Below are 27,740 nucleotides of genomic sequence, written 5' to 3' on the forward strand. Positions count from 1 at the left end.
GTAGGACGTAGGGCGTAGTCTTGTAGGACGTAGGGCGTAGTCTTGTAGGACGTAGGGCGTAGTCTTGTAGGACGTAGGGCGTAGTCAAGTAGGACGTAGGGCGTAGTCTTGTAGGACGTAGGGCGTAGTCTTGTAGGACGTAGGGCGTAGTCTTGTAGGACGTAGGGCGTAGTCTTGTAGGACGTAGGGCGTAGTCAAGTAGGACGTAGGGCGTAGTCTTGTAGGACGTAGGGCGTAGTCTTGTAGGACGAAGGGCGTAGTCTTGTAGGACGTAGGGCGTAGTCTTGTAGGACGTAGGGCGTAGTCTTGTAGGACGTAGGGCGTAGTCTTGTAGGACGTAGGGCGTAGTCCTGTAGGACGTAGGGCGTAGTCTTGTAGGACGTAGGGCGTAGTCTTGTAGGACGTAGGGCGTAGTCTTGTAGGACGTAGGGCGTAGTCTTGTAGGACGAAGGGCGTAGTCTTGTAGGACGTAGGGCGTAGTCTTGTAGGACGTAGGGCGTAGTCTTGTAGGACGTAGGGCGTAGTCTTGTAGGACGTAGGGCGTAGTCCTGTAGGACGTAGGGCGTAGTCTTGTAGGACGTAGGGCGTAGTCTTGTAGGACGTAGGGCGTAGTCTTGTAGGACGTAGGGCGTAGTCTTGTAGGACGTAGGGCGTAGTCTTGTAGGACGTAGGGCGTAGTCTTGTAGGACGAAGGGCGTAGTCTTGTAGGACGTAGGGCGTAGTCTTGTAGGACGTAGGGCGTAGTCCTGTAGGACGTAGGGCGTAGTCTTGTAGGACGTAGGGCGTAGTCTTGTAGGACGTAGGGCGTAGTCTTGTAGGACGTAGGGCGTAGTCTTGTAGGACGTAGGGCGTAGTCTTGTAGGACGTAGGGCGTAGTCTTGTAGGACGTAGGGCGTAGTCTTGTAGGACGTAGGGCGTAGTCTTGTAGGACATAGTCTTGCTAATTTACTTATAGAACTTTAAGAACCAGAGCCCTAAACTCAGAAATATAAGGCCCACCCGTTTTATGGTATGCTGAAAACGCCAACGACCACACTTCAGCACCCCCACCCCCGGGCCTGAGTGTTACCCCTAACCCAGCGCCCACATAACTAACTTTATCCCAGCGCCCACATAACTAACTTTATCCCAGCGCCCACATAACTAACTTTATCCCAGCGCCCACATAACTAACTTTATCCCAGCGCCCACATAACTAACTTTATCCCAGCGCCCACATAACTAACTTTATCCCAGCGCCCACATAACTAACTTTATCCCAGCGCCCACATAACTAACTTTATCCCAACTAAAGGATCACAACTCATCCACCAGGTCCAAAAATATTTTTTTTGGATTTCTCTCAACAACCTAAACAAACGCTGAGCAAAAATAACCGACATCTATAAATATCGATACTAGAAGTAATCGATACCAACCTAATTTGTCCATTATTTTATTTGTCGATGCCCCTACATGTATTCGATTATCCGAATTAACTGAGTCATCCTGGGGCTAAATGAGGGGCTATAACTCATGCTGGGGATGACGCTAAGGGCAGACAATAAATTCAGTCGATCCGAAACCTTAGCCGGAAAATTGTGGTGGAACACAGCTTGAAGCCTTTCGACAGACAGCTAGTCATTGGACATCTCACAACTAAGACAGTAATTAGACATCTAATGACTAGACATTAATTAGACATCTCACAACTAAGACAGTAATTAGACATCTCACAACTAAGACAGTAATTAGACATCTCACAACTAAGACAGTAATTAGACATCTAATGACTAGACATTAATTAGACATCTAATGACTAGACATTAATTAGACATCTAATGACTAGACAGTAGTTAGACATCTAACGAATAAGGCAATACATCTTTAGACTGCTAACGACCAAGGCAGCAATCTCTAGACTGCTAACGACCAAGGCAGCAAGTCTCTAGACTGCTGACCCAATAGTAAAGAGTTCGGATCCAGGGCTCGAATCTACTGAGTCCACCCAATTCTTGGGCACGTGACTCCCGTGAGAAAAACTGGCGGTTGGGCATGGTGGTAGAGTTATGGTGTCTTGTGTCGGTTGGGCATGGCTGTAGAGTTATGGTGTCTTGTATCGGTTGGGCATACACCCACAGATACAACCCTACAGATACACCCACAGATACAACCCTACAGATACACATACAGATACAACCCTACAGATACACATGCAGATACAACCCTACAGATACAACCCTAAAGATACACCCACAGATACACATACAGATACACATACAGATACACATACAGATACAACCCTACAGATACACATACAGATAAAAATCATAGGTAGACTGAAAATGCTGCATCTCTAATGTTATGTTATATGTCGTTTCGTATGTCGTGTCGTATGTTGTATGCTGCTTGTCGTGTCGTATGTCGTGTCGCAAGTTGCATGTTGTGTCGTATGTTGTAAGATGTATTGTATTTCTAATTACAGGAAAAGGTAACTCTAGCCTTCAGGCAGGTAATTAACAAGATCACGTGACCGCCGTCTTTGTCAGCATGTGGCTCTGGGTGCAGACGATGAGAAAATTTGGGGCCAACCATGAGAAAAGTAGGGGCCAACCATGAGAAAAGTAGGGGCCAACCATGAGTTCACTTGGTGCACATTGACAGCTTGAGTTCAGTTCAGTGCACGTTTAAAACGAGTTCACTTGGTGCATTGAGTTCACTAGGTGCACATTTAAAACTAAACTTACGGCGTTGATGAACCATGTTACGTTACTTACATATAGCCTCCCCTGATTGTGTGTGTTGTGTGTGTGTGTGTGTTTTGTGCTCGAATGACAGGTGCCCTCTATTTGTTTATAGTTGTAGCCCTTGGTTGAGTGTGTTTACATAGAACGAGAGGTGTTCACGTGAGGGTTGTCAGTTGACGGGTGACAGAGCGGGTGTTAGGGTGTGTGGCGGTTGGTTGGTGTGTGTGGCTGAGAGAAGACGTGGACGAGTGTGTTAAGTATTGTGTATCGTAATTTGTGTCGTAAACCTTTATTTTTTACGAGCCGGCCCGCGGCATAACATAACGCCGCTATTTAGTTGTTGTTTTTTCTACTTTTCAGTAATTCATAATTTGTGAATGCGACAGTACCAACGCTGCCACTGAAAATATTTCTTTAAAACACTATAAGTAGCTCGTTAAGGACCATACCCCCCCCCCCCCTTCCTCCCCCCCCCTACGTTTAAAATCGTTTCAAACTAAATTATCTACCCCTAATAGCCGTCACTAAACCCGACTTAACGAAGGTAAACATAGCGTGAACCACAGCTCACTAAGACCATGTAGGGGTGGGGATGGTAGGGAGCGCGTTTACAGCTTGTTTTCTAGCGTCTCCCAGAAGAGAATTATATATATAGATAATATATATACATACATATGTATATATATATATATATATATATATATATATATATATATATATATATATATATATATATACATATGTATGTATATATATATATTATCTATATATAAATCAAACACTTTATTATAACCTAATATATTGTTGCGTGCGTTGTATTGTGTGGTCCCATGTATTACAGTAAGTAGACACATCATGGGGCTCAACATGTTGAAATTCTCAAACAACTAAAAACTCAGTCATAACAGTGTTATTTTTTTTTAAACACTGACAAAAAACATACATTTTTACTTTCTCGTATACGAAGTATAGAGAAAGTATTGTAATCGTGCAAAAAAAAAATCGAGATTTTCGCAAATCTCGACGTTTTTACCTCCCTGAGTCGGAAAAACATTGTTTTGCAATCTTGTCTGTATGTCTGTGTGTAGGTGTGTATGTGTGTGTGTCTGTAAACACGATAACTTTGGTACGATTACAGATAGGTTGATGAAATTTCATAAACAAGTATTATTTCAAATTTGTGGTTCTGTATCAAACTTTTTAGCGATTTCCGGTAACCGGAAATGTAACTAATTTTACTTTCAATTTTTCAAAAGCCTATAAATTGAGTACTGTTTCAGATAGATATGAAATTTCACATGTAAGTAAACGATCTAATTCTCTGCCTTCTGTCAATTTTTTAGTAATTTCAGTTGAACGGAAGTAGTAATTTACGCTATCTCCGATTTCTCAAAAAAAAAAAAAAAAACGAATGTGAATTTATAAAGTACTAATAATATTTCGCACTCTTATACACAGATTATTTGGCGTTCACTTGGTGTGCATTCTTTTTCTACGAGATTTTATTCTATTACGTCACTCACTCAGCAACAACAACATTCGCTCGATTGACGTCACCGAACCCTATGCTGTGCCCCCCCCCCCACTTCCCCACCCCTGCGTATTGTTGCAACATGCCAGTATCTTCTAATTGACGGCCGCAAAATGTCTTCAGGGCCACTGGACGACACACTTAACTGGACGACACACTTAACTGGACGACACACTTAACTGGACGACACACTTAACTGGACGACACACTTAACTGGACGACACACTTACCTGGACGACACACTTAACTGGACGACACACTTAACTGGACGACACACTTAACTGGACGACACACTTAACTGGACAACACATAAACCTGGACGACACACTTAACTGGACGACACACTTAACTGGACGACACACTTAACTGGGCGACACACTTAACTGGACGACACACTTAACTGGACGACACACTTAACTGGACAACACATAAACCTGGACGACACACTTAACTGGACGACACACTTAACTGGACAACACATAAACCTGGACGACACACTTAACTGGACGACACACTTAACTGGGCGACACCCCGACTACGCGTCATACCACCCAGACTATGTTCCCCTCCCCCCCCCCCCCCCCAGCCACAGCCTCTAGACTCTAGACTAGACTAGACCTACCCAAACAGACCCAAATGTTTTCTCAATTTTCAGTCTTGTTTTCTTTTCAGTCACGTGATTCAATAAGTCACATGATTGAATTCGGTCAGTTTTTTAAAACAAAAATGTAATGACGTTCTTGAAGCAAATAAAAGTAGAGGCTGAGATAAAAGTAGAGGCTGAGATAAAAGTAGAGGCTGAGATAAAAGTAGAGGCTGAGATAAAAGTAGAGGCTGAGATAAAAGTAGAGGCTGAGATAAAAGTAGAGGCTGAGATAAAAGTAGAGGCTGAGATAAAAGTAGAGGCTGAGATAAAAGTAGAGGCTGAGATAAAAGTGAAGGCTGAGATAAAAGTAGAGGCTGAGATAAAAGTAGAGGCTGAGATAAAAGTAGAGGCTGAGATAAAAGTAGAAGCTGAGATAAAAGTAGAGGCTGAGATAAAAGTAGAGGCTGAGATAAAAGTAGAGGCTGAGATAAAAGTAGAGGCTGAGATAAAAGTAGAGGCTGAGATAAAAGTAGAGGCTGAGATAAAAGTGAAGGCTGAGATAAAAGTAGAGGCTGAGATAAAAGTAGAGGCTGAGATAAAAGTAGAGGCTGAGATAAAAGTAGAGGCTGAGATAAAGGTAGAGGCTGAGATAAAAGTAGAGGCTGAGATAAAAGTAGAGGCTGAGATAAAAGTAGAGGCTGAGATAAAAGTAGAGGCTGAGATAAAAGTAGAGGCTGAGATAAAAGTAGAGGCTGAGATAAAAGTAGAGGCTGAGATAAAAGTAGAGGCTGAGATAAAAGTAGAGGCTGAGATAAAAGTAGAGGCTGAGATAAAAGTAGAGGCTGAGATAAAAGTAGAGGCTGAGATAAAAGTAGAGGCTGAGATAAAAGTAGAGGCTGAGATAAAAGTTGAGGCTGAGATAAAAGGAGAATTGACGAGAAAAGCCGAGAACGACAGGAGCCCAGACAAAGCTTGCCGGTAAAACATCCCAGCATCAACAGAGATGGGGACGGTAACAATGGGGACTAGACCGGCAGACCGGTCAGTGTGCCGGCTAAATGATAACGCGGCAGAGATCTGGTTTTTTTAACCATTGGGGTGCCGTGGTAAGCGGAAATCACACGGATATATATGGGGGGTTGCCGTGGTAACCGGAAGTCACACGGATATATGTGGGGGGGTTGCCGTGGTAAGCGGAAATCACACGGATATATGTGGGGGGTCAATACGGGGTCAGGAGTCAAGGGGAGGTCACAGGTCCCTGGGGTCAGCTGAGTTAAGGAAACATTTTGGTTTGGCTGATACATCATAATGGCATTACAGACGTGATTACGTGCTAGAATCAGCTTTGATGCTTTGACTTTTTCAGCAATAATAGTGTCACAGTTTCAACACTCGTTCATTCTGTGGAGCCGGGAAATCTTGAAACTTTAAACTGTTGCCAGTAAATCTTAAAACTTTAAATTGTTGCCAGAAAATCTTGAAACTTTAAACTGTTGCCAGGAAATCTTGAAACTTTAAACAGTTGCCAGGAAATCTTAAAACTTTAAACTGTTGCCAGGAAATCTTGAAACTTTAAACTGTTGCCAGGAAATCTTGAAACTTTAAACTGTTGCCAGGAAATCTTAAAACTTTAAATTGTTGCCAGGAAATCTTGAAACTTTAAACTGTTGCCAGGAAATCTTAAAACTTTAAATTGTTGCCAGGAAATCTTGAAACTTTAAACTGTTGCCAGGAAATCTTGAATCTTTAAACTGTTGCCAGGAAATCTTGAAACTTTAAACTGTTGCCAGGAAATCTTAAAACTTTGAATTGTTGCCAGAAACGCGTTCACATTTTTATCAGCCAAGCCCGCAGGTGAAGTAGAAGAGTCGTTACTTATCAAAAATCAAACCTCATCAGTCAACTGTTGGGTGATGGTCTCTACCACACCCGTGATGATTCATCAATTAAAACATTCGCGAGCCATAATGAATTCAAATGTCAAGGTCACGTTCCGACGCCATCATTTGGTCAAACATTTGGTCAAACATTTGGTCAAACATTTGGTCAAACATTTGGTCAAACATTTGGTCAAACATTTGGTCAAACATTTGGTCAAACATTTGGTCAAACATTTGGTCAAACATTTGGTCAAACATTTGGTCAAACATTTGGTCAAACATTTGGTCAAATATTTTCACGTCTGGTATCTCTATCAGCCAGACGATCGCTTTGTTTACTGACATTTGCTGACGTCATGTCATGTTTACTGACATTTCTGAGGACACTGTCATGTTTATGTACTCTAAGATGTATAGACGGATGTCGGCCTTCTTATGTAGGATTTGATCTCCTTCAGCTAAATTGGAATTGATCTGGATTTAATTAATGAACTCATTAAAATTTGACCTTTCAAGCTATGATGACCTGACTAACCCTGACCTATTTAAGTCTCAGTCAAATATTTGTATGTTGGACATTTCTTGTGTTGGATGAAATGTTGTATGTTAGACACACGAGTAATGGTTTTCTAGTACGTATGTTGTACGTATGTTGTACGTATGTTGTACGCTTACATCAGACAAACCGACTCGCTTAATGAACTGCTTTCAGAAAACGTAATGGAAATTTTTTTTTGTGCGTCTTGGTTGGATAGTGTAGAAAAAAAAATGGCGACTAAATTAGATTTGTATCAAAAGAGAATTTTCTCGACGTTGGTGATAGACGATGTGGATAATGTCGGCAGGGAGGACAACAACAGGGGGGGGGAGTAAATAAAGGGAGAGGGGGGGAGTGCAGGTACGAGTAAAGAAAGATTAATTTTTCTACAGAAGCGAGTTACAACCAAATTTAAACCAACCAATCAACAAGCTCTCTCACGATATCGACTAATCACTGACACCTACATCCCGACATACTGACAAACACACACTGACCCACACACCGACCCACACACTGACCCATACACTGACCCACACACCGACCCACACACTGAGCCCCACACACTGACCAACACACACTGACCAACACACACTGGCCCCCACCCACCAACCCCCACACTGCCCCCCCCCCACTGACCCTCACACACTGCCCCCCCCCCACTGACCCTCACACACTGCCCCCCCCCCACTGACCCTCACACACTTACCCCACCCCCCACAAAAGTCTACCACCAAGCCCCTGATATCTGCAGCTGAGTAACCCCCCCCCCCCTCCCCACTCCCAATCCTCACTCAAACATTGGCAGGAGATGTTCGTACGTCTTTGACCCCCCCCCCCCCCCCATCCTAATTTTATCAATTTACAATCCTGTTCCCCGTGACGTAATCTTTAACCCTGTAACTTCCGAGCGGTGTCTGTGTCGGACGACTCAGCAGCGATCTGTTAGCTTCCCATGCTTGGTTAACCCCCAAATGGCGAAACTATTCAAGTATCCATTAGGCGGGCACCCCGCCCTCCTCCACCCACCAGCACGTTGTGTCGGGGAGATTTGGGCTGTCAGACCCCCGGGGGGCCCATCTATGGTCATTTATGGGACACGGGGACAATTGGATAGACATCGACGTGAGACTCGGGACAATTGGATAGACATCGACGTGAGACTCGGGACAATTGGATAGCCGTGTCCACGAAAACATGCCTACATTAAATATCAATCAAGCCAATCTTCCAGATATTGCCTTCTGATGTTATTTTATCCAATTTCGATGGCGGAGTAAGGGGAGACATGGTGCCGTTTTAGGGCATTACATCATGATTCATAACGTTGGCTAAGAAATTTCTCGAATCCTCTGTTCAGGCTTCCTTTAAAAAACCTCCATCAAACGGCCTTTTAATACTTCACATGTGCTTTACAGATCTGCCACTCACATAGATGTTGCAGATCATTTTTGGTTTGCTTTCTTTTTTAAAAAAAACCGTAATTGCGTAGGCAGAAACAGAAAATGTATCTGGCTACAAGAACATAAAATTTATCTGGCATCAAGAAAAGAGAAAATTTATCTGGCTACAAGAACAGAACATTTATCTGGCAACAGGAAAAGAGAAAATTTATCTGGCAACAAGAAGAGAGAAAATTTATCTGGCAACAAGAAACGTGAAAATTTATCTGGCAACAAGAAAAGAAAAAAGTTATCTGGCAACAAGAAAAGAGAAAAATATAGCCACGCCCCGTTTGATGCCCGCTTCAATCCATTAACCTAAATTTCTAGGTTAGTCTAGGTTAGTCTAGGTTAGTCTAGGTTAGTCTAGGTTAGTCTAGGTTAGTCTAGGTTAGTCTAGGTTAGTCTAGTCTTGGTTAGTTTAGTCATGGTTAGTCTTAGTAAGTCTAGGTTAGTCTAGTCTAGGTTAGTGTAGTCTACGTTAGTGTAGTCTAGGTTAGATTAGTTGAACTTTGGATAGTGTAGCTTAACCGAAAATAGCCGTTAAACCTAGATTAACCCAGATAAGCCATATCCAACCCAAACTGACCTCTGTGAAGCTAAAGCTGACTCCTGATACCTGACAGAGGGAGACCATACCACGTGACCATACCACGTGACCATATCACGTGACTACAGGGCCACCAACAGGGCCACCAACAGGGCCATCCACAGGGCTATCCACAGGGCCACCAACAGGGCCATCCACAGGGCCATCCACAGGGCTATCCACAGGGCCACCAACAGGGCCATCCACAGGGCCATCCACAGGGCCATCCACAGGGCCATCCACAGGGCCACCAACAAGGCCATCCACAGGGCCACCAACAGGGCCATCCACAGGGCCATCCACAGGGCCATCCACAGGGCTACCAACAGGGCCATTCACAGGGCCATCCACAGGGCCAACATCAGGGCCATTCACTGGGCCACCAACAGGGCCATCCACAGGGCCAACATCAGGGCCATTCACTGGGCCACCAACAGGGCCATCCACAGGGCCAACATCAGGGCCATTCACTGGGCCACCAACAGGGCCATCCACAGGGCCAACATCAGGGCCATTCACTGGGCCACCAACAGGGCCATCCACAGGGCCAACATCAGGGCCATTCACTGGGCCACCAACAGGGCCATCCACAGGGCCATCCACAGGGCTACCAACAGGGCCATCCACAGGGCCACCAACAGGGCCACCAACAGGGCCATCTACAGGGCCATCCACAGGGCCATCCACAGGGCCATCCACAGGGCCATCCACAGGGCCACCAACAGGGCCATCTACAGGGCCATCCACAGGGCCATCCACAGGGCCATCCACAGGGGCCACCAACAGGGCCATCCACAGGGCCACCAACAGGGCCATCCACAGGGCCATCCACAGGGCCATCCACAGGGCCACCAACAGGGCCATCCACAGGGCCACCAACAGGGCCATCCACAGGGCCATCCACAGGGCCATCCACAGGGCCACCAACAGGGCCACCAACAGGGCCATCCACAGGGCCAGCTACAGGGCCATCCACAGGGCCATCCACAGGGCCATCCACAGGGCCATCCACAGGGCCACCAACAGGGCCACCAACATGCCACCAACAGGGCCATCCACAGGGCCACCAACAGGGCCATCCACAGGGCCATCCACAGGGCCATCCACAGGGCCATCCACAGGGCCATCCACAGGGCCATCCACAGGGCCATCCACAGGGCCATCCACAGGGCCACCAACAAGGCCATCCACAGGGCCACCAACAGGGCCATCCACAGGGCTACCAACAGGGCCATCCACAGGGCCATCCACAGGGCCACCAACAGGGCCATCCACAGGGCCATCCACAGGGCCATCCACAGGGCCACCAACAGGGCCATCCACAGGGCCACCAACAGGGCCATCCACAGGGCCATCCACAGGGCCACCAACAGGGACACCAACAGGGCCATCCACAGGGCCATCCACAGGGCCATCCACAGGGCTACCAACAGGGCCATCCACAGGGCCACCAACAGGGCCATCCACAGGGCCATCCACAGGGCCACCAACAGGGACACCAACAGGGCCATCCACAGGGCCATCCACAGGGCTACCAACAGGGCCATCCACAGGGCCACCAACAGGGCCATCCACAGGGCCATCTACAGGGCCATCCACAGGGCCATCCACAGGGCCACCAACAGGGCCACCAACAGGGCCATCCACAGGGCTACCAACAGGGCCATCCACAGGGCCATCCATAGGGCCACCAACAGGGCCATCCACAGGGCCACCAACAGGGCCATCCACAGGGCCATCCACAGGGCTACCAACAGGGCCATCCACAGGGCCATCCATAGGGCCACCAACAGGGCCACCAACAGGGCCACCAACAGGGCCATCCACAGGGCTACCAACAGGGCCATCCACAGGGCCATCCATAGGGCCACCAACAGGGCCAGCCACAGGGCCGCCAACAGGGCCATCCACAGGGCCATCTACAGGGCCATCCACAGGGCCACCAACAGGGCCACCAACAGGGCCATCCACAGGGCCATCTACAGGGCCATCCACAGGGCCATCCACAGGGCCATCCACAGGGCCATCCACAGGGCCACCAACAGGGCCATCCACAGGGCCATCCACAGGGCCACCAACAGGCCACCAACAGGGCCACCAACAGGGCCACCAACAGGGCCATCCACAGGGCCATCCACAGGGCCACCAACAGGCCACCAACAGGGCCACCAACAGGGCCACCAACAGGGCCATCCACAGGGCCATCCACAGGGCTATCCACAGGGCCACCAACAGGGCCATCCACAGGGCCATCCACAGGGCCATCCACAGGGCTATCCACAGGGCCACCAACAGGGCCATCCACAGGGCTATCCACAGGGCCACCAACAGCGCCATCCACAGGGCCATCCACAGGGCCACCAACAGGGCCATCCACAGGGCCATCCACAGGGCCACCAACAGGCCACCAACAGGGCCACCAACAGGGCCACCAACAGGGCCATCCACAGGGCCATCCACAGGGCTATCCACAGGGCCACCAACAGGGCCATCCACAGGGCCATCCACAGGGCCATCCACAGGGCTATCCACAGGGCCACCAACAGGGCCATCCACAGGGCTATCCACAGGGCCACCAACAGGGCCATCCACAGGGCCATCCACAGGGCCATCCACAGGGCCATCCACAGGGCCACCAACAAGGCCATCCACAGGGCCACCAACAGGGCCATCCACAGGGCCATCCACAGGGCCATCCACAGGGCTACCAACAGGGCCATCCACAGGGCCACCAACAGGGCCACCAACAGGGCCATCTACAGGGCCATCCACAGGGCCATCCACAGGGCCATCCACAGGGCCATCCACAGGGCCACCAACAGGGCCATCTACAGGGCCATCCACAGAGCCATCCACAGGGCCATCCACAGGGCCACCAACAGGGCCACCAACAGGGCCATCCACAGGGCCAGCTACAGGGCCATCCACAGGGCCATCCACAGGGCCATCCACAGGGCCATCCACAGGGCCACCAACAGGGCCATCCACAGGGCCATCCACAGGGCCATCCACAGGGCTACCAACAGGGCCATCCACAGGGCCACCAACAGGGCCATCCACAGGGCCATCTACAGGGCCATCCACAGGGCTACCAACAGGGCCATCCACAGGGCCATCCACAGGGCTATCCACAGGGCCATCCACAGGGCCATCCACAGGGCCATCCACAGGGCCATCCACAGGGCCACCAACAAGGCCATCCACAGGGCCACCAACAGGGCCATCCACAGGGCTACCAACAGGGCCATCCACAGGGCCATCCACAGGGCCACCAACAGGGCCATCCACAGGGCCATCCACAGGGCCATCCACAGGGCTACCAACAGGGCCATCCACAGGGCCACCAACAGGGCCATCCACAGGGCCACCAACAGGGACACCAACAGGGCCATCCACAGGGCCATCCACAGGGCTACCAACAGGGCCATCCACAGGGCCACCAACAGTGCCATCCACAGGGCCACCAACAGGGACACCAACAGGGCCATCCACAGGGCCATCCACAGGGCCATCCACAGGGCCACCAACAGGGACACCAACAGGGCCATCCACAGGGCCATCCACAGGGCTACCAACAGGACCATCTACAGGGCCATCCACAGGGCCATCCACAGGGCCACCAACAGGGACACCAACAGGGCCATCCACAGGGCCATCCACAGGGCCACCAACAGGGCCATCCACAGGGCCACCAACAGGGACACCAACAGGGCCATCCACAGGGCCATCCACAGGGCTACCAACAGGACCATCTACAGGGCCATCCACAGGGCCATCCACAGGGCTACCAACAGGGCCATCCACAGGGCCACCAACAGTGCCATCCACAGGGCCATCCACAGGGCCACCAACAGGGACACCAACAGGGCCATCCACAGGGCCATCCACAGGGCCATCCACAGGGCCATCCACAGGGCCATCCACAGGGCCACCAACAGGGCTACCAACAGGGCCATCCACAGGGCCATCCACAGGGCCATCCACAGGGCCATCTACAGGGCCATCCACAGGGCCATCCACAGGGCCATCCACAGGGCCATCCACAGGGCCATCCACAGGGCCATCCACAGGGCCACCAACAGGGCTACCAACAGGGCCATCCACAGGGCCATCCACAGGGCCATCCACAGGGCCATCCACAGGGCCATCCACAGGGCCATCCACAGGGCCATCCACAGGGCCATCCACAGGGCCATCCACAGGGCCACCAACAGGGCTACCAACAGGGCCATCCACAGGGCCACCAACAGGGCCATCCACAGGGCCATCTACAGGGCCATCCACAGGGCCATCCACAGGGCCACCAACAGGGCCATCCACAGGGCTACCAACAGGGCCATCCACAGGGCCATCCATAGGGCCACCAACAGGGCCATCCACAGGGCCACCAACAGGGCCATCCACAGGGCCATCCACAGGGCTACCAACAGGGCCATCCACAGGGCCATCCATAGGGCCACCAACAGGGCCACCAACAGGGCCACCAACAGGGCCATCCACAGGGCTACCAACAGGGCCATCCACAGGGCCATCCATAGGGCCACCAACAGGGCCATCCACAGGGCCATCCACAGGGCCATCCACAGGGCTACCAACAGGGCCATCCACAGGGCCGCCAACAGGGCCATCCACAGGGCCATCCACAGGGCCATCCACAGGGCCACCAACAGGGCCACCAACAGGGCCATCCACAGGGCCACCAACAGGGCCACCAACAGGGCCATCCACAGGGCCATCTACAGGGCCATCCACAGGGCCATCCACAGGGCCATCCACAGGGCCATCCACAGGGCCACCAACAGGGCCATCCACAGGGCCATCCACAGGACCATCTACAGGGCCATCCACAGGGCCACCAACAGGGCCATCCACAGGGCCATCCACAGGGCCACCAACAGGCCACCAACAGGACCACCAACAGGGCCACCAACAGGGCCATCCACAGGGCCATCCACAGGGCCATCCACAGGGCCATCCACAGGGCCATCCACAGGGCCACCAACAGGGCCACCAATAGGGCCACCAACAGGGCCATCCACAGGGCCATCCACAGGGCCACCAACAGGCCACCAACAGGGCCACCAATAGGGCCACCAACAGGGCCATCCACAGGGCCATCCACAGGGCTACCAACAGGCCACCAACAGGGCCACCAATAGGGCCACCAACAGGGCCATCCACAGGGCCATCCACAGGACCACCAACAGGGCCACCAACAGGGCCATCCACAGGGCCATCCACAGGGCCATCCACAGGGCCATCCACAGGGCCATCCACAGGGCTATCACTGTCGACTTGCAGGTTGCGGCTATGGAAAATCTCCCCCCCTCCTATCCCCCCTGTTCTCCTCTAGGCTACCATATTTTTCCCCTATCTTGTATGATTTTTTTGTTAACATTGACGGCCATTTTCTACTTGATGGCCGTTTTTATCTCTGGGGTGGACTGGACTGGGGTGGGAGCTAGGGCGGTGGCCATTCAGCTTGCACTTTTCTGTGATTTAGGGAATTGTGGGTAGTATAACACAAGATTTGTGTGTGTGTATTTATGTAAATGATATTGTAAATACACACATATCAATCAATATATATATATATATATATATATATATATATATATATATATATATATATATATATATATATATATATATATATATATATATATATATATATATATATATATATATATATATATATATGTGTGTGTGTGTGTGTGTATGTATGTATGTATATCAACATATGCTGATATACATATATAACTTTAGATGGTTAGAGGACAAACAAACGACGGTCAGAATAAAAGATAATATTGAAAGAATACGTGTGTTAACATTTCATTGATGCCTTAGTCATGTTGATATCTGGTTTAGTCATCTGGTTTAGTCATCTGGTTTAGTCATGTTGATATCTGGTTTAGTCTTCTGGTTTAGTCATGTTGATATCTATTTAGTCATGTGTTTTAGTCATGCCTAACCCATTTAGCCATCTGACCTACATTAGCCATCACTTGACTTTCGTTAGCCATCCCATGACCTACATTAGCCATCCCATGACCTACATGAGCTATCCAATGACCTACATGAGCTATCCAATGACCTATTAACCTCCCATCGAGTGATATATCGCCGAGAGTGAGGTCAGGGTGACCCTCAGGTTTTTGTCCGTGTTCCCCGTTCCGGTGCCAGCACCGCGAAGTTTAATCGTGTTCTTCCCATCACTTCCGGTTGACAAAGTACAACTGTCATCGGGACAAATGTCCCCGCACGACAACAAATGTCCTGGCATGAGACGTCACGTGGTTTATGTTTCCTAGAGTTGGTCAGTCGGGGGGGGGGAGATACAGATACTCACACTCACACCCACATAATCACACACTCCTAGAGTTGGTCAGTGGATGGGGGGATACTGACACTGACACCCACACACTGACACCCACACACACTTACACACAGACTCACACCCACCCACACACTGACACTTACAAACTTACACACACACACTCACACCCGTCCACACACTCACACACTTACACTCACACACATACTCACACTCACTTACAAACACACTCACACCCACCCACACACTCACACACAATTTGATTGGTCAGTGGGTTGGGCAATACAGACACATCCACACACTTAAACACACACACTCACACACACTCACACACACACACTCACACACTCACACACACTGGTTGCTCTGTTAATGCAACGATATCTTTCTAACTTTTAAAATAATGAATCTGTGATAACAAAGCAATGATATCTAATTGTTTATCAAACTAGAGTTTACATCAGTCATGATTGATTGATTATTGGAAGATAACCACATTGACCAACAAAAGGGGAAGTAAGTAACTACTACTTGCCGGAACCGTCAGATAAGCGGAAGTCACCCCTGGTTGTCAACTAGCTGACAGATCTTTGTCGTCGAGAGTTTAAGATAGCCAGATCCTGATCGGGATTTTAAAACAAATAAGTTTTGATATCGAAAGTTGTCGACGAGAGAACACTAGGAATGGAAAGAGAAATAAGATTTGCTATTTTAAACTTTTTTTAACTTAAACTATCGACCAAAACACTCCATAGTTGATAGAAGTTAAACAGTTGCTCGCTAAAATAGGTCAATCAATTATCACGAGCGCCCGACACTTTTATTATTAGATGACAGAAAAACATTTTCATAGTTCTTTATTACACTTGGACGCTTGTTGTAATGTTATTCTATTCTACATGTTTTATTATTATTAAATTAGTAGCGGGGAGGGTGGAGGGGAGGTGTGGTGGGGGAGATTTGGGCAACAGCAGACAAGAATCTATCAATGACCTGCTGTGCCACCGGTCTATTAGCCGTGTCTTTTATTTGTTTCCTCACGTCTCCCTTGGGAGGTTCGAATCCCAGTCGCACCGTCGTGTAACGTCAGAGATAAATAAATAATATTCTAGCGGAAAATTTCCTACAGACAGTGGGTAAAACAAATGTAAATAACTCGACACGCGGGGATAACGTGGGGGTCTGTGTGTGTGGGGGGGGGGGGGGGGGGGAGGGGGTGGAGGCATCTAGGTTGTCACTGTCACAAGTACAGGTCACACTGGCTGGCTAGTGATGTGTGTCGGGGGACGGGCATACATACATCGTATGTTTGTGTGTCGGGGGACGGGCATACATACATCGTATGTTTTTATTGGCAAATTTGATGTGTGTCGGGGACGGGCATACATACATCGTATGTTTTTATTGACAAATTTGATGTGTGTCGGGGGACGGGCATACATACATCGTATGTTTTTATTGACAAATTTGATGTGTGTCGGGGGACGGGCATACATACATCGTATGTTTTTATTGACAAATTTAATGTGTGTCGGGGGACGGGCATACATACATCGTATGTTTTTATTGACAAATTTGATGTGTGTCGGGGGACGGGCATACATACATCGTATGTTTTTATTGGCAAATTTGATGTGTGTCGGGGGACGGTCATACATATATCGTATGTTTTTATTGACAAATTTGATGTCAGAAAGATGAGAAATCGCTTGAGGACAATTATCAAATAGCGAACTGGACAGGAGAAATTTGACGCTCAGGGGGCAGGGGGGGGGGGGGAGTTGGGGTGGCCAGAACAAAATGTATGATGAACGGTTGTATGACGTCATCTCTAATTAAAACTTGATCTTTGTGTGACCTTGTAACATTTGTTAGAGACGTATGGTGTTAGTGGTGTTAGTGGTGTTTGTGGTGTGGTTGTGTGATGGTGTTAGTGGTGTTAGTGGTGTTAGTGGTGTTAGTGGTGTTTGTGGTGTGGTTGTGTGATGGTGTTAGTGGTGTTAGTGGTGTTAGTGGTGTGGTTGTGTGATGGTGTTAGTGGTGTTAGTGGTGTGGTTGTGTGATGGTGTTAGTGGTATTAGTGGTGTGGTTGTGTGATGGTGTTAGTGGTATTAGTGGTGTGGTTGTGTGAGTGGTGTTAGTGGTGTTTGTGGTGTGGTTGTGTGATGGTGTTAGTGGTGTTAGTGGTGTTAGTGGTGTGGTTGTGTGATGGTGTTAGTGGTGTTAGTGGTGTGGTTGTGTGATGGTGTTAGTGGTGTTAGTGGTGTTAGTGGTGTGGTTGTGTGATGGTGTTAGTGGTGTTAGTGGTGTTAGTGGTGTGGTTGTGTGATGGTGTTAGTGGTGTTAGTGGTGTGGTTGTGTGAGTGGTGTTAGTGGTGTTTGTGGTGTGGTTGTGTGATGGTGTTAGTGGTGTTAGTGGTGTTAGTGGTGTGGTTGTGTGATGGTGTTAGTGGTATTAGTGGTGTGGTTGTGTGAGTGGTGTTAGTGGTGTTTGTGGTGTGGTTGTGTGATGGTGTTAGTGGTGTTAGTGGTGTTAGTGGTGTGGTTGTGTGATGGTGTTAGTGGTGTTAGTGGTGTGGTTGTGTGAGTGGTGTTAGTGGTGTTAGTGGTGTTAGTGGTGTGGTTGTGTGATGGTGTTAGTGGTGTTAGTGGTGTGGTTGTGTGAGTGGTGTTAGTGGTGTTTGTGGTGTGGTTGTGTGATGGTGTTAGTGGTGTTAGTGGTGTTTGTGGTGTGGTTGTGTGATGGTGTTAGTGGTGTTAGTGGTGTTAGTGGTGTGGTTGTGTGATGGTGTTAGTGGTATTAGTGGTGTGGTTGTGTGAGTGGTGTTAGTGGTGTTTGTGGTGTGGTTGTGTGATGGTGTTAGTGGTGTTAGTGGTGTTAGTGGTGTGGTTGTGTGATGGTGTTAGTGGTGTTAGTGGTGTGGTTGTGTGAGTGGTGTTAGTGGTGTTAGTGGTGTTAGTGGTGTGGTTGTGTGATGGTGTTAGTGGTGTTAGTGGTGTGGTTGTGTGAGTGGTGTTAGTGGTGTTTGTGGTGTGGTTGTGTGATGGTGTTAGTGGTGTTAGTGGTGTTTGTGGTGTGGTTGTGTGATGGTGTTAGTGGTGTTAGTGGTGTTTGTGGTGTGGTTGTGTGATGGTGTTAGTGGTGTTAGTGGTGTTTGTGGTGTGGTTGTGTGATGGTGTTAGTGGTGTTAGTGGTGTGGTTGTGTGATGGTGTTAGTGGTATTAGTGGTGTGGTTGTGTGATGGTGTTAGTGGTATTAGTGGTGTGGTTGTGTTAGAGAATATTCTGCTGTACAATCTCTTCACATGGAAACAGTAAGGACGTTTTAAATACAGGAAGTGGTCATTATGAGAGGACAGGAAGTGGTCATTATGGTAGACAGGAAGTGGTCATTATGATAGACAGGAAGTGGTCATTATGCTGGAATCCTGCTAGACACATTACTACCTGTTACCCACTTGTGTACGTTGCTCAAAGAACGACGCCATTTTGGCAGGCCGGATAACCCAGGGCCCCAAAATTTGGCGTCAGATCCCGCACAATATTGGGGTGGGGGTGTTGGGGACGGTTGGCGTGGGGCGGGGGAGGATCATCTGTGAAAGCTAGAGCTCTAAAGATAAAAGATCAAACTGTATGGATGAAAGGAGCGATGTAAAAAACAAGGCAGTGAATGAGGCGAGAGAAAGAGAGGAATGCAACATGTTTGGAAAACTTCCTAACGAGCCGGTCAAATATTTGTCTGGACGGAAGAAAGGCGGGTGTCAACATTGACTCAACGGGCGGTCACTCCATTCATCTTCCCGCCCAGGAGAAGTTAATCAGACTGATTAGTCCCCTTGTTGTGTGCCGAGTTGTGTCCCTGCTACAATATCTTGGCTGGCCGCTTGCAACTTGCTACAAACAGAACTGGCAGCGAGCCATGGAACCATCAAAAGATGTCTAATTGAACCCGAACCCCTCTGGAACCCGTACCTGAGCCGCTATTGAAACAAACCAGATCCCACACGAACCCGAACCAGGGGGCGCACAACACGAGCCCCAATTGAACCCGAATCTTTACAACTGAAGCCGGAGCCGCAAGTAAATCTGAGAGAATCTAGCTTGAATGGTTTTATCTTGAGTGATTAAAATTTCAGCGACTGCAAATGTCCAGCGAGGAATGACAATCGTGTGACCCCAATTGAAATCAATTTGAGCCTGTTTTAGTTGGGCGGGCGGGTTCGAACACTGGCCGGGTAAGTTATCGTAGTGAACCCTATACCCCCCCTCTCACCCACCCCTAACCCACCCCTCACCCACCGCTGCGTACACTAGTCTTAACAAAAAAAATATTTCAATGGGCCATTTCTAGCCAGGTGTCACAAGCAAGGGCAATAACTCCGCTAGTCAAATAGGAGCCAACTATTTTACCAGCACAAATAGGAGCCAACTGTTTTACCAGCACAAATAGGAGCCAACTATTTTACCAGCACAAATAGGAGCCAACTATTTTACCAGCACAAATAGGAGCCAACTGTTTTACCAGCACAAATAGGAGCCAACTGTTTTACCAGCACAAATAGGAGCCAACTGTTTTACCAGCACAAATAGGAGCCAACTGTTTTACCAGCACAAATAGGAGCCAACTATTTTACCAGCACAGCACAAATAGGAGCCAACTGTTTTACCAGCACAAATAGGAGCCAACTATTTTACCTGCACAAATAGGAGCCAACTGTTTTACCAGCACAAATAGGAGCCAACTATTTTACCAGCACAATTAGGAGCCAACTATTTTACCAGCACAAATAGGAGCCAACTATTTTACCAGCACAAATAGGAGCCAACTATTTTACCAGCACAAATAGGAGCCAACTATTTTACCAGCACAAATAGGAGCCAACTATTTTACCAGCACAAATAGGAGCCAACTATTTTACCAGCACAAATAGGAGCCAACTATTTTACCAGCACAAATAGGAGCCAACTATTTTACCAGCACAAATAGGAGCCAACTATTTTACCAACACAAATAGGAGCCAACTATTTTACCAGCACAAATAGGAGCCAACTATTTTACCAGCACAAATAGGAGCCAACTGTTTTACCAGCACAAATAGGAGCCAACTATTTTACCTGCACTGACCAAAAACAGCAGGATATACTTGACACATTTTCCGACACTCGACACATTTTCCGACACTCGACACATTTTCCGGCACTCGACACATTTTCCGACACTCGACAAATTTGTACGGCTATCGACACATTTTCTAATAACGAAAAGTAAGAAAAGTGTCCCTTATTTAGGGTCCAATAAAAATGGCTTTTATCCCAGCAAGTGTGAGTGACGCAACAAAGCCAGAGAATGGCTTACATAGGAGACGTTTCGACCAAAAAAATCCATGACGCCTTATCTTCTGCCGACTTTCTTGAGTCTAGCCGGGCCCAAAAAGTCTTTGACGGCTCGGGTCGATGGTTCTCATATTTTACAATATCAGATCAACCCCACCCCACCCCACACACATAGAAATGATCTATCTCACCCCCCTCCCTACGCACACACAAACACACAGAAATTATCTATCTCCCCCCCCCCCCCCCCACCCATCAACCAAGAAAAAAAATATTTCCAAGTGAAAACGCCAAATTCTGAAACAAACTCGTTGGCTGTGAGTTAGCTTAAGCTGTGAGATGCTATAGCTGGGAGATGGTTATAGCTGTGAGATGGGTATAGCTGGGAGATGGCTATAGCTGGGAGATGTCTATTGGGCGATGGCTATAGCTGGGAGATGGTTATAGCTGGGAGATGGCTATAGCTGGGAGATGGCTATAGCTGGGAGATGGTTATAGCTGGGAGATGGCTATAGCTGGAAGATGGCTATAGGGAGATAGATATAGCTGGGAGATGGTTATAGCTGGGAGATGGTTATAGCTGGGAGATGGCTATAGCTGGGAGATGGCTATAGGGAGATGGCTATAGCTGGGAGATGGTTATAGCTGGGAGATGGCTATAGCTGGGAGATGGTTATAGCTGGGAGATGGCTATAGGGAGATGGCTATAGCTGGGAGATGGATATAGCTGGGAGATGGCTATAGCTGGGAGATGGCTTTAGCTGGGAGATGACTATAGGGAGATGGCTATAGCTGGGAGATGGCTATAGCTGGGAGATGGCTATAGCTGGGAGATGGCTATAGCTGGGAGATGGCTATAGCTGGGAGATGGCTATAGCTGGGAGATGGCTATAGCTGGGAGATGGTTATAGCTGGGAGATGGCTATAGCTGGGAGATGGCTATAGCTGGGAGATGGCTATAGCTGGGAGATGGCTATAGCTGGGAGATGGTTATAGCTGGGAGATGGCTATAGCTGGGAGATGGCTATAGGGAGATGGCTATAGCTGGGAGATGGTTATAGCTGGGAGATGGTTATAGCTGGGAGATGGCTATAGGGAGATGGCTATAGCTGGGAGATGACTATAGGGAGATGGCTATAGCTGGGAGATGGCTATAGCTGGGAGATGGCTATAGCTGGGAGATGGCTATAGGGAGATGGCTATAGCTGGGAGATGGTTATAGCTGGGAGATGGTTATAGCTGGGAGATGGTTATAGCTGGGAGATGGCTATAGGGAGATGACTATAGCTCGGAGATGGCTATAGCTGGGAGATGGCTTTATCTGGGAGATGGCTATAGCTGGGAGATGGCTATAGGGAGATGACTATAGGGAGATGGCTATAGCTGGGAGATGGCTATAGTTTTCTCAAACAAGCTATAGAATTTAGATCTACATAGCCAACAATGCGTGTAACCCAATTAAACAACTAGTTACGTACATTTTGTGAAGAGGACATTTGGATACAATCTTGAGGTCAATTTGTATAAAGTATTAGGACATTTTGAACGCAAGTTTTGAACGTCTAAATTATTCAACAAACCAAGAACAAATACAGCTGTTCTCTTTCATTGAAAGTTCACATAAAAAATCGATTTGCATTTATCTCCCCTATTACCGTGAGAGGCCCAGCTTTGAAGACGTACTACGGTAAGACGCCCTCTCAAGGCGGATGTCATTCTGCTTGCGCATGCGCACGGGCTTCCGGGGCCGGATGTAGTGTGCTCAACGTCCACAGCGGGACGGCCTTTTCAGTTTGGAGATGGCCAGCCGGAGAGTCTGGCCACGTCACAATCGTCTGCTAGAGATTCCACTTCTAGTGACGTCACTAGTTGGCTTCTGGGGGCCAAGGTCATCACAAAGTGAAATTAACGTGAGATTATACGAAGTGAGGTCAAAACAAAATTAGGAATGATGAAGAGCATCCGTTTTCTTTCTATTTTTAACTCAAACCAGTGGCGTAGCGAGGTCGGGTGTCATCCGGTGCATCCCCCCCTCTCAAACTTTCGATTTGCACCCCCCCCCTCAAGTTTTTCTCTATATATTTTGCTATTTTTTGCCTTGGTGTCACCCCCCCTAAATGGTGTCACCCGGTGCGATCCGCACCCCCCGCCCCCCCCCCCCCCCCCCCCCACTACGCCCCTGACTCAAACCTTAATGTAACGAGACAGAATTAAGAAGATAATTTTAAAGACGTGTTTTGACTTCTAACTGACCGAATCGTTTCAAACTAGGCGCGTGGGTCAAGACCCGATGACAATGCAGTCTGACTTCATATTTGAGTTAAGTGGATGCTATATTCATTTTTTTATGAATTAATCAAAATTTAATATATAAAGTATTATTTACCTCACTATTATACACGCATTTTGGTTCAACATCAAACACCATCAAGCAACATCCTACACCATCAGACACCATATGACGTCAAAACACCACTAGACACCCCAACCTTAGGTCTAAAGGTTAGTGTTAGGTTTAGTCTAAACTATAGAACACATCAACAAACTATAGAACACATCAACAAAATAAACTATAGAACACATCAACAAACTATAGAACACATCAACAAAATAAACTATAGAACACATCAACAAAATAAACTATAGAAAACATCAACAAACTATAGAACACATCAACAAAATAAACTATAGAACACATCAACAAACTATAGAACACATCAACAAACTATAGAACACATCAACAAAATAAACTTTAGAACACACCAACAAACTATAGAACACATCAACTAAATAAACTATAGAACACATCAACAAAACACAACGAACAAAATGGCGGAGATATAAAAATGCCAACGTGATGTCTTAAAGCAAAATTGATTTGTAAACAATTTTTTTTTTTGCCGTGACGTTTAATTTTCACGCTGACAAACAAATTTGATCTAGTTCGTCAAATAGTTCGTCAAATAGAAGTGATTTAAATTAATTACAGGCGATTCGTGGGAGGGGAGGGGGAGGGGGGAGGATACGGCTAGAAAAGGCGTTGGTCTTGTGTCGGCTATTGAAAGGATAACACACACACATACATACATACATACATACATACATACATACATACATACATACATACATACATACATACATACATACATACATACATACATACATACATAAATACATGCATACATACACACACATACTCACATATACACACAAACACATACACACATCTATACACTCACACTCACGCACACATTTAATGAACAATTAACTCTTTTTTAAAATCATACCTGAAATTTGGACAAAAATATATCTGAAAAATTCCATTAAAATAATGCAAATAAAATCAGATTTTAAAATATTTCAATGAAGCCAATTTACAATTTCGCCTTTTAAAATAGAATAGATAATATAATGGATAATATAATAGATTTCAAATTAGGCTGGAGCCACAAGCTAGATGTATCATTTTTGTAGTAGCTAAAAATATCCATTTTCCACGAACAATGTTCTGTATATACAGATGTATGTTTAAGGCGTATATTCAAGTATGGTTATGTTGTATATTATATATTAAAGTTTTATATTAAGCTGAATGTGTATATATGTTGAGCTTAATTTTCAGATGTGTTTTCAGATGTATAGTATTTGGGTCACATATATGAGTCAGTTATATGGGGCAGTTGTATGGGTCAGTTATAGGGGTCATGTACATAGGTCACTTATATGGGTCAGTTATATGGGTCATCCATGTGGTCAGCTGAATGGTAAGCTATATTGGTCAGCTATATGTGACAGGCATATGGTCAACTATGTGGGTCATCTATGTGGGTCGGCTATGTGGGTCAGCTATGTGGATCAACTATCTGGGTCAATTATGTGGGTCAGCTCTATAGGTTAGATATATGGTCAGCTATACTTGAAACTAATTTTTTTTCAAACATTTTCAATCCCCTATCTACAAATAAAAAATTAATGAATTCAATTAAAAGGAGCCATTTGAAGAGAAAATATTTCACCCCCCCCCACCCCACCCCACGTGTGAGAAAAAAAATAATTTTTACGTGCACGGCAACGTGGTCACGTGATACAACAGGGGATGGCGTCAGACAATATCGCTATTTACACATGACCGGAAGTAGATGAAATGAATTGTGGGAAAAATAGTTTTAATGGCGGCGTTATGAACATGTTCTAGTTTTTTGTTTCGTTATTAAACTGTTTCGTGGCGGGTTGGTAGTGGAGGTTGTCCATGGTGAGTGAGGGTGTGGGGAGTGTATGAGGGTGTGTATGAGGGTGTGGGGGTGTGGGGGAGTGTATGAGGGTGTGGGGTGTGGGGGAGTGTATGAGGGTGTGGGGGAGTGTGTGAGGGTGTGGTGGGAGTGTGTGAGGGTGTGGCGGGTGTGTATGAGGGTGTGTGAAGGGGGATGGTGTGTGGGGGATGAGAGGAGAAAGGAGTGTTTGGAAAAGGACTGTCAACATTTTGAGGGCGGGGATTCGAATAGGTGCTGAGGTACTGGAAGATCACGACTTGTGACGTCAAAACTTTCTCTACTCGACGCTGAAGGAGAGGTGGGGGGGGGGGGGGGGGGGGGAGAACGAAAAGGCGGAGAAAGGGAGGCAGAAAAAGGGAGGCAGAGAAAGGGAGGCAGAGAAAGGGAGGCAGAGAAAGAGAGGCAGAGAAAGGGAGGCAGAGAAAGAGAGGCAGAGAAAGGGAGGCAGAGAAAGAGAGGCAGAGAAAGGGAGGCAGAGAAAGAGAGGCAGAGAAAGGGAGGCAGAGAAAGAGAGGCAGAGAAAGAGAGGCAGAGAAAGGGAGGCAGACAAAGGGAGGCAGAGAAAGGGAGGCAGAGAAAGGGAGGCAGAGAAAGGGAGGCAGAGAAAGAGAGGCAGAGAAAGGGAGGCAGAGAAAGAGAGGCAGAGAAAGGGAGGCAGAGAAAGAGAGGCAGAGAAAGGGAGGCAGAGAAAGAGAGGCAGAGAAAGGGAGGCAGAGAAAGAGAGGCAGAGAAAGAGAGGCAGAGAAAGGGAGGCAGACAAAGGGAGGCAGAGAAAGAGAGGCAGAGAAAGAGAGGCAGAGAAAGGGAGGCAGAGAAAGGGAGGCAGAGAAAGGGAGGCAGAGAAAGGGAGGCAGAGAAAGGGAGGCAGAGAAAGGGAGGCAGAGAAAGAGAGGCGACGAGCGTCCATCCAGCCCCCGGGGGCAGACGAGGAAAACGAGCGCCGGAGTTTAATATCGTCGTCTGCGACGTACCGGAAATGAAGACTTCTTTATTCTCTCCCTTTGTCTGGAAATGTAGTCCACTCGTAGCCCGCGCAGTGATTTGGAAATAAGGCGGGGCTTACAGATGTCAACTGGGCGTAAACACGAGCCGGCACGTGGCTGTGGCAGCTCATTAGAATTTTGTTTTGATTGCCAGCTGCAGTAGCCGGATATTTCCGGTCGATCTCCAAGTACAATTTGTGACGTCAGTCTCTAGACAAAACTACGGCGCCAAAGTTGTCATTGTTAATCTTCGTTTTATTTGATTTCTATTCACAAATTCACACGTGTAAAAACATTCACGATAATAAAGTATTGGTAAAGTTATTTGATATTACCGGTAAGCCTATAATGCTGGTATTGTGCTGGTTAATTGATAGTATATAGGCAGCATATCATTGGTATATCGCTGGTATTGTGCTGGTTGATTGATAGTATATAGGCAGCATATCATTGGTATATCGCTGGTATATTGCTGGTATATCGCTGATATATTGCTGGTATTGTGCTGGTTAATTGATAGTATATAGGCAGCATATCATTGGTATATCGCTGGTATATTGCTGGTATATCGCTGGTATATTGCTGGTATATCGCTGATATATTGCTGGTATATCGCTGGTATTGTGCTGGTTAATTGATATTATATAGGCAGCATATCATTGGTATATTGCTGGTATATCGCTGATATATTGCGGTATATCGCTGATATATTGCTGGTATATCGCTGATATATTGCTGGTATATCGCTGATATATTGCTGGTATATCGCTGATATATTGCTGGTATATCGCTGATATATTGCTGGTATATCGCTGATATATTGCTGGTATATCGCTGATATATTGCTGGTATATCGCTGATATATTGCTGGTATATCGCTGATATATTGCTGGTATATCGCTACTATATTGCTGGTATATCGCTGATATATTGCTGGTATATCGCTGATATATTGCTGGTATATCGCTGATATATTGCTGGTATATCGCTGATATATTGCTGGTATATCGCTGATATATTGCTGGTATATCGCTACTATATTGCTGGTATATCGCTGATATATTGCTGGTATATCGCTGATATATTGCTGGTATATCGCTGATATATTGCTGGTATATCGCTACTATAATGCTGGTATATCGCTGATATATTGCTGGTATATCGCTGATATATTGCTGGTATATCGCTGATATATTGCTGGTATATCGCTGATATATTGCTGGTATATCGCTGATATATTGCTAGTATATCGTTTGTATATCCAGAGTTTCTTCCAGGCATCTTTTCGGGGGGGGGGGGGGGGAAAGATAGTCTACCGCACTTCCCGCCCAAACAAGATGGAATTTATATAGTAAACATATACTTTTACTAGTGACCGCCCCCCCCCCCCTCCTCCCGGAAAATGTTGGGTTGTAGGAAAAAAAGTCACAGGAAAAAAGTCACATATATATATTTGCATGGAATTTGCTAATACTTTTATGTATTAAATATTCAGAGAGTGCAAATTAACTTAGGATTAA

At 47.1% G+C, this 27,740-nt stretch overlaps 1 protein-coding gene across 1 annotated transcript; it reads left to right on the forward strand.

Moving 5' to 3' along the window:
* Positions 1-4,988: 4,988 nt before the first annotated feature.
* On the forward strand, positions 4,989-26,217 carry LOC131944015 (RNA-binding protein 25-like). Its single transcript, XM_059304456.1, has 2 exons — positions 4,989-5,821; positions 25,602-26,217. The coding sequence occupies exons 1-2, from the start codon at positions 4,989-4,991 to the stop codon at positions 26,215-26,217; spliced, it is 1,449 nt and encodes a 482-aa protein (XP_059160439.1).
* The last annotated feature ends 1,523 nt before the right edge of the window (positions 26,218-27,740 follow it).

Source organism: Physella acuta, unplaced genomic scaffold (assembly GCF_028476545.2).
Source record: "Physella acuta isolate Inbredline_101_S28 unplaced genomic scaffold, ASM2847654v3 ptg000476l, whole genome shotgun sequence".
Taxonomy (NCBI): domain Eukaryota; kingdom Metazoa; phylum Mollusca; class Gastropoda; family Physidae; genus Physella; species Physella acuta.

What these genes read in the sequence shown, in the direction of transcription:
- LOC131944015 (XM_059304456.1), top strand. Translation starts at nt 4,989, where the DNA reads ATGACGTTCTTGAAGCAAATAAAAGTAGAGGCTGAGATAAAAGTAGAG. An exon ending in AGCCCAGACAAAGCTTGCCG is followed by an intron (nt 5,822 to 25,601) that starts GTAAAACATCCC and finishes AAAGGGAGGCAG; the next exon opens with AGAAAGGGAGGCAGAGAAAG.